Source organism: Papio anubis, chromosome 1 (assembly GCF_008728515.1).
Source record: "Papio anubis isolate 15944 chromosome 1, Panubis1.0, whole genome shotgun sequence".
Lineage (NCBI taxonomy): Eukaryota > Metazoa > Chordata > Mammalia > Primates > Cercopithecidae > Papio > Papio anubis.
The window spans coordinates 13,604,241-13,618,085 of NC_044976.1; the positions used below are offsets into that span (position 1 = coordinate 13,604,241).

The 13,845-nt window shown below is 45.9% G+C and overlaps 1 protein-coding gene across 8 annotated transcripts in view; it reads left to right on the top strand.

The window, feature by feature from the left end:
• TMEM51 (transmembrane protein 51) overlaps positions 1-13,177 on the top strand; it is a 70,093-nt gene extending 56,916 nt beyond the window's left edge. For 4 of the 8 annotated variants that reach the window (XM_003891154.4, XM_031669732.1, XM_031669743.1 and 1 more), the window contains 3 exons: positions 2,839-2,913; positions 7,240-7,777; positions 12,042-13,177. In XM_003891154.4, the coding sequence (XP_003891203.1) occupies positions 7,437-7,777; positions 12,042-12,456 (756 nt within the window). In that variant the 5' untranslated portion in view covers positions 2,839-2,913; positions 7,240-7,436 and the 3' untranslated portion in view covers positions 12,457-13,177. Of the gene's footprint in view, positions 1-2,838; positions 2,918-6,768; positions 6,855-7,239; positions 7,778-12,041 lie in introns of all 8 variants that reach the window. The other 4 variants (XM_021942577.2, XM_021942607.2, XM_021942667.2 and 1 more) reach the window with 3 other exon arrangements.
• The last annotated feature ends 668 nt before the right edge of the window (positions 13,178-13,845 follow it).

Sequence of the window (13,845 nt, forward strand, 5' to 3'; positions counted from 1 at the left end):
TGCGCAGGAGTGGAAAGAGCCTCCGCCCAGCGTGGAGCGGTAAAGCTAAAGGCTTCCATGTTCCCCTGCTGACTTCCACCTGCAAAGGCCAAGCAACCGCTGAAACCTCCGGGCCACCCGGGAATACTGATACAGTCACTTTCTCAGGTCACAGTGGAAATCGCATTTATTCTGCATATTTTTCTCATGTTGCCAGCAGATGATTTGCATACGGATACAGGATTTGGGTATCCAGATCTTCCTGCAAGTTAGCTTTGATTAATCCTCTCCCCTTCAGACTTGGACTGGGATTTTCCCCTCATTGATATGAGACATTGGTTAAACTTTTAAACTTGCCGGATATTCATTTGTTTGTTCTATAAATATCTACCAAGTACCTGTTAAGTTCCTGGCATGCGGTGCTGGGGACTGGAGCAGGCAATGAACAAGACAGACAAGAAGCGTGTTTCAGGGAGTTCATACTCCAGTAGGGGAGACAGGGAGCCAACAAGAAAGCAAAAATGAGATTATTACTGGCTGCAATGCGTTATCATCACCCATGGGAAGGAAAGGCAAGGAACCAAGCTATACTTGGGTCCCCTGAGGGAGGGGGCATTTCCACTGAGTGGTCAGAGAGGTGCTCACTGAGGAGGTGGCATTTGAGCTGAGAGACAGAGGTCCCTACTAAAAAAGTAGCCAGATAGCCAGGCATGGTGGCTTATGCCTGCAATCCCAGCACTTTGGTAAGGCCGAAGCAGGAGGATCGCTTGAGGCCAGGAGTTCAAGACCAGCCTGGGCAACACAGCAAGACCCCATCTCTACAAAAAGATTAAAAATGAAAACATTAGCTGGGTGTGATGGTGTGCACCTGTAATCCCAGGTACTTGGGAGGCTGAGGTGGGAGGATGACTTGAGCCCAGGAGTTCAAGGCTGCGGTGAGCTATGGGTGACAAAGAAAGACCCTGTCTCCAAAAATAATTTTTAAAAAAATTTTAAATACAGAAATAAATAAATAAGTAGCCAGATAAGAGAGACAGGCGGAAGGGTGTTTTCAAGCAGCAGGTATAGCAAGTGCCAAGGCCCTGTGGTAGGAAGTAGTTGGTGCCACTGAGGAGCAGAAAGGAAACCACCGACGGCTGATGAGCAAGAGATATGAGCTGGGACAGCAAGACAGGAGCCTCATCCAGGCTGGTGGGGCTTGAGGGTCATGGCCGAGGAGTTTGGATTTTATGCTAAGAGTAATACGTACACATTGATGGGCTTTTGGACATTCTTGTTACAAACTATTTCAGTCATTCCAGAGTATATATAAGATATATGTGAATTGTAAGGAATGGTATAATAAAACGCTCCTGTCCCCTTTACTGTTCCCCTCTCCAGTACCATTCTTCACTCTTCATTTCTCCAGGAGGTAGTGTGTGTGTCTGTGTGTTTGTTTGAGACAGGGTGTCATTCTGCCGCCCAGGCTATAGTGCAGTGGCGTGCTCAAGGCTCAGTGCAGCCTTGACCTCCTAGGTTCAAGCAGATCCTCCCACCTCAGACTCCCAAGTAGCTGGGACTACAGGTGTGAGCCACACACTGGGCTAATTTTTATTATTATTATTATTTTTTTTTTGTAGAGACAGGGTCTTACTCTAGTGCCCAGGCTAGTCTCGAACTCCTAAGCTCAAGTGATCCTCCCACCTTGGCCTCCCAAAGTGCTGGCATTACAGGTGTGAGCTACTGTGCCTGGCCAGAACGTAGCCTGAATTTGTCCTGAATTTTAGTTTATAGTTTTCACATTTCTTCCTAATACTACAAAAATAGAACAGTAATCGTTTGGTTTTGCCTGGTTTTGAACTTAAATCATTTAAGTGGACTTCTGCTGTGTGTATTCTTCTGCAGTTTGCTTTTCTATCCAACATTATGTTTGTCAGGATCATCCTCACTGGTGCACGCAGCTGCAGTTTACTCACCTTCACTGCTGCGTACGTAATAGTCCACAGAGTGACACTGTTGTGGTTTATCCTTTCTCCTGGGACCAATTTCTAATGTTGAACCAAACCCTGCATTCTTGAGATCAACCCAACTTGATTATGATGTGTTATCTTTTTTAAAAATATGGCTGGGCTGGGTGCTCACGCCCATAATCCCAGCACTTTGGGAGGCCGAGGCAAGCGGATCTCCTGAGGTCAGGAGTTCAAGACCAGCGTGGCCAACATGGTGAAACCCCGTCTCTACTAAAAATACAAAAATTAGCCAGGCGTGGGGGTGTGTGCCTGTAGTCCCAGCTACTCGGGAGGCTAAGGCAGGAGAATTGCATGAACCCAGGAGGCGGAGGTTGCAGTGAGCTGAGATTGCGCCACTGCACTCCAGCCTGGGCAAAAGAGTGAGACTGAAAGAAAGGAAGAAAGAAAAAGAAAGAAAGGAAAAAAAGAAGGAAGGAAGAAGGAAAGAAGGAGGAAGGAGGGAAGGAAGGATTCCATTTGCTGATTTTTGTTTAGGCTGGTGGGTCAGACTTGCCTGTCATTTTCCTCTCCTGCCTTGTCCTTTTCTAGTTTTGGTGTCAAGGTGTATACATTCCTTATAAGATGACCTGAGAGTGTCTCCTCTGATACTCTTCGGAGCACATGTCTAAGATGGGTAATACCATGAAAGAGTTTGACAAATGTTAGCTACCATGTTGTCATCCTTCTGCAACTCATATTTTTTGTACAGAATTCTGGCTTCTTTTGATACCACTTGTCTTGCATAGACACCTACCCTAACCCCTGCCCTTCCCCCCCACCAAAAAAAGAAAACACATGCTTCCCCAACATGTAACTCCAATTGCAATGCTCACAGCTTACTTAGAAAGCTGCATCTCTGTGGTTTTTATAGGTGGATCTTTAACTCAAGACTCTAGCATGAAGAGTTGCCTTCAGGCCTGCCCTGAGTCTCCTCAAGTAACAACAGGTAGGTACGTCTCTAACTGGTTAATAATTTTTCTTTAAAAACTCAGATATAGAATCATTCATGTCTCCCTTGGGGCTTCCTCAGACATGAGCAGTGATGGGGCCAACCCCAGGGTCTAGAGGTTGAGTTTAGCCAAGCCAGGACCCCAGACTGCCCACCAAGCCTACTGTGTTTTAGGGACATACTGGAAGCTGTGTGATCCAAATCCTGTAAGCATAAAATTAGCTTCTTTCCATATTTTTGAAAGGAAAAGAACACCATGCTAAATATAGCTTGGGCGCTGTCCAGGGTCAACAAGTCAGGAACAGGACAAACAGCTGACCAGCTGCCCCGCTGGAAGCTGGGTTTCTACAGACCCTATAGACCCATCAAGGTCATGGTCCCCAAAGAGAGGGCTGAACTTGAAGAACAAGTTTATGCTACCGTTGCACACGTAACCCTACCATGAACTCAAAAAACCAAAACTATTTTATGAAAGCAACACATAGATATTTCTGTTTTCTAATTCTTATTCTCCCAGTAACAAAAAGAAAACGAAAATCATGGTTAATCCCATCACAAAGAGAAAATAACTATAAACATCATCATATATAATTCGAGTGTTGTGAAACTTAGTATGATACATTCAATAGTGTTTCTCAACCTTTTCTCCCACCTTGCCCTCCCTGAGAAGTCTTTTTAGGCATTCTTTTTGGAATACTTGAAAATTTAATGTCAAGGATGCCCTGTGTATCTGTTTGTATTCTGTGGCCCTGAGGAGGGCCACAAACCATTGTAATATCCAAGATTTTCATCCCGTCCCCAAGAAACAATTTTTGCCCCTTGTGGGTGATCTTACCCCATTGAGAATACAAACTTTAAATAACATTAAATAATAATTTTTTTTGTCTGTTTAAGAACTTACGGTTGTGCTGGTCACATACTGTCCTCGCTGCTTTATGTATATTGTTTAATTTATCATAACTCCCCTATGAGGTAGGTACTAGAGAGTTTTTATCTCTCTTCTACAGTTGTGGAAACTGAAGCACAGAGAGGTTAAGTAACTTGCCTGGGGTCACACAGCTGGGAAGGAATAGAGTGAGGATCTGAACCCAGGAAACCTGGGCCCCAAGCTTACTCTTAACCACTCAGCTATGCTACCCTGCAGCAATGCAATCAGATTGTGAAAATTCAAAAGAGAGAAAGAGAGAGTAAAGGATACACTTTCCAACTTTCCTTTGTCCCCAGAAGCAATCATTGGTACAAGTCTGAAAGGTGGCCCCCCCACCTGGGATTTTTACATACATGTGCGTATATATAAATACATTTTCTCTTTCATTTCAATGTAAGTACAATCATCTAGGCTTTTCCCCCTATATTCATCTGTGTATAGATAATTTTTTAAAAATTAGAATCACGCTGAACATACTGTTGTTTTAACCTTGTTTGATTTAAAAATATATTAGCTGCTTTGAGACCATAATTTCATAAGTGCATGAACCATAATTTATTACCCTGATCTGGATTATTGGCTGTTGAAGTAGTTTCTAGCTTCTCGTCACTATAAAGCTGTGATGAATATCTCTGTACATGATTTTTAGAAGTTGGAATTACAGAGCCAAAGGGTATAAACACTTTTGAAACTCTTGTTCTATAAATGCCAAAACTTGCCATCTAAAAAAAATGCCTTGAAATTGCCATCCCAACACCTTTCCCCACACTGAGTATTATCACCTGTTTTTAATCATTGACAGTTTATCAAACAGAAAGAATGTATTAATCCTGACATGTTTATCTCTGCCCATGACTCACATCTGGAGCTTGTCTTTCTCTTGTGCAGCATAAGGCAAAGCTGGAATGGAGAATGGATGAGAGCAGGCAGGGAGGGGGTTAAAGCGGCTCAAATCACTAGTCTGCCAGACGCACTCCCAGCATCCCAGGTACAAGGCCTGCCTGTCAGGCACTTAGCAGGGGTTCAGAACGTGGTATTTTCATCACTCCTGCTTCCAGCACAAGCCCCCGGCTGTGCACTTCTCCATCCACCGAGTCTGACCTTGTCTCAGATCCATTTGGCAGAACCGGTGCCTTCTTAAGGCTGCCAGAGCCCCCATCCTTCCTTTTGCCGGCCATGAGTGATACTGTAAGAAATAAATATCCTTGTGTATGATCCCATCCGCTCCTACCGCAGCTGTCTGCAGTGGGATCCCTATTCAATGCCCTGCACCCCACACACATGCCCATACCAACCTGTTCATATGCCATACATATGCATGCATAGGTACATAGGTGCTCACATGCATGCACATGTGCTTATGCGTGCATAAATGCATGCACACATGTGTTCATGCACCAGTGTACCTTGGTGCTGCTTCTTAACTCCTTCAAGAACAAAGCCAGTGCACTCACACACATGCACACACACAGTGCTCTGCATTCAGGATTCAGGCCCAATTATGCCAGTGGGACTCCTCTCCCACATAGGCTTTCTGTATGTCCCACCGCCCTGAGCTAGGACGCACTGCTGTCTAATCCCACAGTTCCTGTACTTCCTTCCCACTTTATTGGTATTCCCTATAGATCATTTTCCTGCTGGCCTAGAAGCTCTACTAATCCTTAACTTGCTCACTGCTGTTTCTCCAGTGCCTGACATGCTGCTTAGCAGGTAGCTAGAGGCACAAGAAATATTTGTTGAGTGAAAAAAAGAAGGAACAGACTTCAAGCTGATAAAGGATGTTGTTTCAAATATTTTTAGAGTATCTTTTAACAAAGTGGACAATTTCAGATAAACTCATGGTTTCACAAGAAAATATCTTTGCAGCATCAGATTTCAAGCAGCCTGGTCAGCCATCCTTTTGGAGAGACTGGAAAGAATGCAGAATTGAAAACAAGACCTTGCCCAGCTAAACATCTTGTAAATTTTACTGTTTTGCAAAGGTTCCTGTCACAGGAATAACGTATGGGGAAGCACGGGGACATTGCTTGCTCCTCCTCCTTAGTCCTTGAAAATGTTCTAACCTAAAGCCTTAAGTGACTGCTTCTCTGGCTTACTCTCAACCAACGAATACTGTGGAATCTCAGGACCGCTGGCTGCTCCCTTTAGCGCAGGGTCTCTGAGCTGCTTCGTGGAAAGGAGGTTTATTTTGTCCAGCTAGGCACAGGAGCTAAAAGGAAGAATGTGCAGGCCTCTGTCACCTTTAACAAAGGGAGAACTCGATGTGGCTTCAGAGAAGCTTGTCTTGCTCCGTGGCTTCATGTGGCCTCTATTCATTTCATCCAACATTGACTCTGCAAACAATTTTTTTTTTTTTGAGATGGAGTCTTGCTCTGTCGCCCAGGCTGGAGTGCAGTGGCACAATCTCGGTTCACTGCAACCTCCACCTCCCAGGTTCAAGCAATTCTCCTGCCTCAGCCTCCCAAGCAGCTGGGATTACTGGCACGTGCCACAGCACCTAGCTAATTTTTTTTTTTTTTTTTTTTTTTTTTGTATTTTTAGTAGAGACGGGGTTTTACCATGTTGGTCAGGATGGTCTTGATCTCTTGACCTCGTGATCCGTCCGCCTTGGCCTCCCCAAGTGCTGGGATTACAGGAGTGAACTCTGTAAACATTTTTTGGGTCCCTGCTGTGTGCCAGGCTTAGAGATGATGATGATGTGGTCATGGGAAGAGACTCACCACAGTGGTTGCTGGAGGCTTTGGGGAGCACATGAAAGGGTCATCTGAGCTGCGGGTGACCAGAGAAATGTGGAAGTTCTGGAGGGTGGTTGGGGGCCGGTAGTGCAAAAAAAGGCAGGCTGAGAAATGAAGTAGGAGAGGCAGGAGCCAGGCTAAAGCCACCATGAGCAGCATCATTCTAAGAAGCTGGATTTTCTCCTGCAGGAAATAGGGAGCCATTGAGGGTGGTGAACAGATGACAGTAGGCTGTTTGGCCTGGACATACCATTAGCTGAGGCCCTGTCCCCCAGGTGAGTCTGTTACAACCATCGATTGTAGCCCATTCATCCCATCGCTCACTCTCCTAGCAGCCTCCAGCAAGAGCTGAGATTTTACTGCACTTCATTAAATTCCACACAATGTTTTAATGACCTGAGCTCCAACCTTTCTGGCCTCCTGCAGGGAAAGGTCTGGCTTTTCCTTTTCAGGGAGTAGTGGGGGCGGCCTCCCTTCTTGCAGCCTGGCATGAGGAGCCTGAGCACGTAAGACATCTGGAATGCATCAAAGGCGAAGCCCAGCCAGAGCCGGCGTGCTCGGTGCTGCTGCTTAACTCCTTCAAGAGCAGAGCCGCCACGTTCACAAAGCGTCTGGAATCGGAACTGATGGTCCTCTCTGCTCTTTCTGCTTTCCTTCCAGGCCCTTCCGCCACACCCATCCACACGGGAGGTCTCGCGATTGCTTGGAACCATCCCGCGGGAGTTCAGCTGATATTTTTCTAGTGTGGGGCGAGAGATTTTGTGGAGTCCATTTAAGGGGTTTTTGTTGTGACTACTTCTTTTTATATATTTATTTTCTTTCTTGGAACTGGGCCTCGCCCTCCTCCCACTGACACAATGGCCCAGTCCAAGGCCAACGGCTCGCACTATGCACTGACCGCCATCGGCCTGGGGATGCTGGTCCTTGGGGTGATCATGGCCATGTGGAACCTGGTACCCGGCTTCAGCGCGGCCGAGAAGCCAACAGCTCAGGGCAGCAACAAGACCGAGGTGGGTGGCGGCATCCTCAAGAGCAAGACCTTCTCCGTGGCCTACGTGCTGGTCGGGGCCGGGGTGATGCTGCTGCTGCTTTCCATCTGCCTGAGTATCAGGGACAAGAGGAAGCAGCAGCAGGGCGAGGACCTGGCCCATGTCCAGCACCCGACAGGCGCTGGGCCTCACGCCCAGGAGGAAGACAGGTGAGGCCTGACTGTCCCCCTCCCTTCCCGGATCTGGGATGGGCACACACGCATGCACGCACATGCTCACACTTTTCCGTAGTGAAAAGACTGTCATCTACAAGGCTTTATTGTCCCATGTTCCCCCATGAAGGCTCTGTCAAAACAGTTTATCATGTTACAAATAACTTTAGACTTTTCTACTGGAGCTTCCCAAATAGCATGTCACAAATGGATTACAGGTAAACCAAGATTTTTTTAAAATTTTATTACAATATTATTACATAATGGAATACTATTCAGCCATAAAAAGGAACAAAATACTGTCTTTTGGGCCAGGTGCAGTGGCTCACTCCTGTAATCCCAGAACTTTGGGAGGCCAAGGCGGGTGAATCACTTGAGGTCAGGAGTTTGAGACCAGCCTGGCCAACATGGTGAAACCTCGTCTCTACTAAGAATACAACAATTAGCTGGGCGTGGAGGCACATGCCTGTAGTCCTAGCTACTTGGGACGCTGAGGCATGAGAATCTCTTGAACCCGGGGGAGTGGAGGTTGCCGTGAGCTGAGATAGCACCAATGTACTCCAGCCTAGGCGACAAAGTGGAGACTCGGTCTCAAAAAAAAAAAAAAAGAAAAAAAAATGTCTTTTGCAGCAACTTGGATAGAGCTGGAGGCCACTACTCTTAAGTGAACCAACATTTTGACCTGCCCAGGGTCACTGAAGAAGGCTTGGGGTGGCCAGCACATTTTCCTGTCCCTTCACCCCAGCATGCTGTGTGTATGCTTTAATCTGAAATGGCTGGGAAGAAATTTTCCATTTGAGCAAAAATGCCACCAACAAATGTAAAAGATAAGTGATACATTGGGGAACATATGACAATAGTTGATATCCCTATTATAAAAAGAGCTCTCACAAATGAATATGTAAGATGAATATGCCAATAGGAAACAGACAAAGGTTATGAATATTCCATAGATGTTCAACCAATAGATGTTCAACTTCATTAGTCATGCAATGCAAGCAAAAAGATGTCTTTTTTTTCTTTTTTTTTTTTTTTTGCCTACCATATTGATCAAGATAGACAGCCCCTACTGTTGGAGAGTTGTAGGGAAGACGGATTGCTGATGAAATGTTGACTGACAGAAACTTTCTCAAGAGTTTCATCATAAGGGGCAGTACTGAAGATGTGCATATTGATTCTATTTATAAGAGTTTATCCCTGGGAGACAGTCCCACAAGTGCAAAAGAGTTTGTACCAGTATATTTATCAGATCATTGTTTAGGATAGCAAAAACTTAGAAACAACCTAAAAAACCACCTACCGAGTTAAATGATGACGTACCTATTCAATGGAGTTCTATGCAGCCACTGTTGATCTATATTTGGTAATGTGGGACCACATTCACAACAGTGAGAACAGGAGGATATAATACAGCATCTCTGGTCAGGTTCTGGTCCCATCAAATGTTGTGGCTGTGGGACTGGAGAGGGGTAGGAAGGGTATACACCAGAATGTTCCAGTGGTTTGCCTCCAGGTAGAAGGATTCGGGATGTTTTTCTTTTCTTCATTAGATGTTTCTGTGTTGTTTGAATTTTCTACAAGCATTTCTTATCTCTATAGTGGGAAGGGAATTGTTCTTAATTTAATATGGATTAAAGGAAACCTTTGTACATTAATGGTGGGAATGGAAATCAGTGCAACCACTATGGAGAAGTTTAGAGGTTCTTCAAAAAACTCAAAATAGAGCTACCAAATGATTCAGCAATGCCGTTTGTGTGTGTACGCCAGAAGAAAAAAGAAAATCTCATTACATTGAAGTGATTTCTGCCCTCCAATGTTACCAGTTACCACCCCTTTCCATGGGAATGACCTGGAAGTTACCATCCCTTTCCTAGAATGTTCTAAATAGCTTGCCCTTCAATTTGCATTAACCCACTTCTTACTTTTGCACGTAATTGAAAGTGTGTGTAAGTGGGTATAAATACAATTCCCAAATTAAACTCATTTTCCGATAAGATAATACATGCTGTATTGGCCAGGGTTCTCCAGAGACACAGAACCAGGGGGATATATATTTTTTTAAATGGAGATTTATTATGAGGAATTGGTTCCCGGGATTACGGAAGCCAAAGAGTCCCACACTGTGCCATCTGTAAGCTGCAGACCCAGGAAAGCAAGGGTATACTTCATTCTGAGTTTGAAGGCCTGGCTGAGAATGAGGGGAGGTGAGGGTATAAATCCTAGGCTGAGAGCAGGAGAAGATGAAATGAAGTGTCCCGCTCAAGCAGCGAGGTAGGGAGAAATGAGTCAAATTCCTGCTTGCTCTGACTTTTGGTCTATCTAGGACCTCCGTGGGTTGGATGGTGCCACCCCACCGCGGAGGGGAATCTGCCTTACAGAGCCCACCGAGCTGAATGCTAATATCTTCCAGAAACACCCTCACTCTCACAATGTTTAATCCGGGCAACCATGGCCAGTCAAGGTGACACCTGAAATTAACCATCACACGTGCTTATTCTAGAAAACTTGAGAAATATAGAAAAGAACAAAGCAGGAATAGCAATCACTCATCATTCCCCACCCTAGCTGTGAGCACATTTGAGTTCATTCCCAAAGGAGGGTGGGAGGAAAACCAAGGCAGACTTTGAGGTTTCTGATGTTGGCCATGATCACGCCACAGGTTCAAGTATAGGGTCCTGGAAAGTGGCTAGTGGCGTTAATTCTGACAAATGTGTAGAAAATATCCTGACTTTTTGGTTTTCTCTTTCAACAATCAAATGAGAATAAGGCTGAGAGGACCTGATCTTTTTGAGTCTTGGGATAAACTTGGAAGATAAAATGACAGAATAATTTGAGACACACATAAATGTTATATTTCAGATATTCTTTCTCTACCTGGGAACAACCATTTTACTGAAAGATGGTTGCAACTTTGTACATTTTTGTGTTGCCTTTGGCCAAAGGACCCAGCTGAGCATTGGAATAGCTCACCCAGCATGTCGCTAAGTGGGAAAGGCTTAAATAAGGCAAAGGAGGTTTAACGCCCAGATAAAACATGGTGGAGTAGTTGAGAGTATAGTGTTCACTTCCTACCCTCCCATTTCCTAAAGGGCTGACCAAGTCACTTAATCTTGATGTATCTCAGTCCATCTATAAATTGGGTAAAGTAATAGTGAGATAGAAAACAGGCAGGACTTGTTTTCTGGTCATAACCCTGCTGACCAAAACAGGATGTGGTCCAGATGAGATAAGGTTAAAAAAAAAACTAGCCAAAGCCAGCAAACGGCAATGAGGGTGATCCCTGGCTGCTCTCATTACTCATCAGCATGGGACACTCTCACCAGTGCCATGACAGTTTACAATTGCCATGACAACGACCCGGCAGTTACCATCCCTTTCCATGGTAACGACCCAGAAGTGACCTTTCCTAGGAAGTTCTAAATAGCTTGCTCCTCAATTTGCATTAACCCACCCCTTAATTTGCATGTGACTAAAAGTGGGTATACATACAATTTCCAAGAGCCCCTATGTGGCCGACTCTGGGCGTACTGCCTATGAGTTAGCCCTTCTCCACAAGGAGTAGTGCCCTTCAATAAAGAATTGTGGTCTCCCGGGCGCCGTGGCTCGCACCTGTAATCCCAGCACTTTGGGAGGCCGAGGCAGGTGGATCACGAGGTCAGGAGATAGAGACCATTCTGGCTAACACGGTGAAACCCCATCTCTACTAAAAATACAAAAAATTAGCCAGGCGTGGTGGCGGGCGCCTGTAGTCCCAGCTACTTGGGAGGCTGAGGCAGGAAAATGGCGTGAACCCGGGAGGCGGAGCTTGCAGTGAACTGAGATCGTACCACTGCACTCTAGTCTGGGCGACAGAGCAAGACTCTGTCTCAAAAAAAAAAAAAAACAGCCAAAAAGGATGTGATCTAACATCACTGGCTCACCCTTGAATTCCTTCCTGGATAAAGCCAAGATCCCTCCCAAGCTAAGCCCCAATTTGGGGACTCACCTGTCCTACATGAATAGTACTTAACTCATAGTGTTGTTAGGAGTCTGAAATTGCTTCATATTTGTTAAAGCACTTTTAGCTCATAGTGTTGATCACTTGCAGTGTTCGCTTTTATTGCAAGTGCTCATCACTTGCAGTGTTCGCTTTTATTGCCTCTAAGACTCATTTGTTATTTACAAGGCTGCTGTGTGTGGACTCTCTGGAGCCCATCTCTTTGGGATTTTGAATGACTTGTGTGCAGGCTAACACTCTCCCTGTCTGTGTGTCTTCCTGCAGCCAGGAGGAAGAGGAGGAGGAGGAGGCTGCCTCAAGGTACTATGTCCCCAGCTACGAGGAAGTGATGAACACAAACTACTCAGAAGCAAGGGGAGAGGAGCGGAACCCGAGGCTGAGCATCTCTCTCCCGTCCTATGAGTCACTGACGGGGCTTGACGAGACCACCCCCACATCCACCAGGGCAGATGTGGAGGCCAGCCCTGGGAACCCCCCTGACAGGCAGAACTCTAAGTTGGCCAAACGACTGAAACCACTGAAAGTTCGAAGGATTAAATCTGAAAAGCTTCACCTCAAAGACTTTAGGATCAACCTCCCGGACAAAAACATCCCTCCTCCCTCGATAGAGCCTTTGACTCCTCCACCGCAGTATGATGAGGTCCAGGAGAAGGCCCCCGACACCCGGCCGCCCGACTGAATGGCCCCACTTGAGTCACGCTCCCTCCTGTCTCTCACACCTTTCGCCCCCAAGACTCTAACAAAGCCACGTGAGCCACGGTTGAGAAGCGGAGGGGCCAGATGTGCACGGAGCCATTTGGATGGTGGGGGGGATTCTCTGTATCAGGAGTGACTTTGTTGCCCCACACAGCCTCCTGCTGCAGGCGCTTTGGAAGGGGATGCTGCCTTGGAGCTGGTGAATCTGTGGACCACATTCAAGCGTGTGGCGCAGGCATCTCCCCATCCTCTTCGCTCCGAATCACAGGCGACACATTCTCCTTTCCAGCTAGGAAAGGGTTCCTCGCGGCTGGTTTAGATTGTGGTTGTTTGTTTTGCTTCTAATAGGACTGTTTGGTTTCAAAAAGGAAACAAGTTTTGTGTTTGCTGTCTACGCTGGAGTCCTGAACTGTGGGTAGGAGATACGACCTGGCTTTGTAGAAAGGACACAGGGCTGTTTTGTGAACTAAGCGGTGAGGCTCAGGTGGCTGCTCTCGCAGAGCCCCTGATGCTGTCGTTCTTTGAGGGCTTAAGGCCTGATGAACTTAGGCATGTGATGCATAATAGTCTTAATTGGTACACTTAACTAGTCTCTTCTGTGTAACAGCAAAAAAAAAAAAAAAGGAAAACTGTGGGAAATGTTCTGTTCTTTTTGAAATGCCATGCAATGGAGCTTTTTATAATAAAATATTTTATATGTGGTACATTTGGGTGCTGAGTTACTTTAGCAGCTCTTCCAATACTGACTTTCTTAGGGAAAAATGGCAATAATAATAGCTAATATGTACTGAATAGTTATGCCCAGTGTTGTGCTAAGCATTTCACACATCACCCCATGTCGTCTGGACCCAAGTCTTGTAATAATGCCATTCTGCAGGTCAGTTCACAGAGGCTTTAGGTTCATGTAAGTACCCTGTGTCACACTGCTAGTAAGTGGTAGAGCTGGGGTTTGAGCCCAGGTTGCCTGGCTCCAAGGCCTGAGTTACACACTCCCCATACAGCTCAGTGTAAAGAGCTTTTCCAGACTTCGAATGAAGACTTGCACTTCTCAAGTTCAGAGGTTGGCCCTGTCAACCCATGTGCCCATAATAAAGTTCTGGTTGTTTGAACAGCAGCTTTCTACCTGTCTAGGCATCCTTCCTCTCTCCCTCTCCTGAGAACTGGCCCAGGAGGGAGCTCAGTGCAGCTTGTCCTCTGCCCCCAGAACTGACAGGCTATGTAAGTGTTGGGGGTGGGTGAGCATGTCGCCCTGGAGGAGGAGAGTGAGTCTGTGCAGCCCAGCAAAGCAGTGCAATGAATAAGAAATGCCCAGGGGATCGCACACTGTTGAAGATGGGACATAGGAGGGGAATGGAGACCTCTGGGGTCAGGG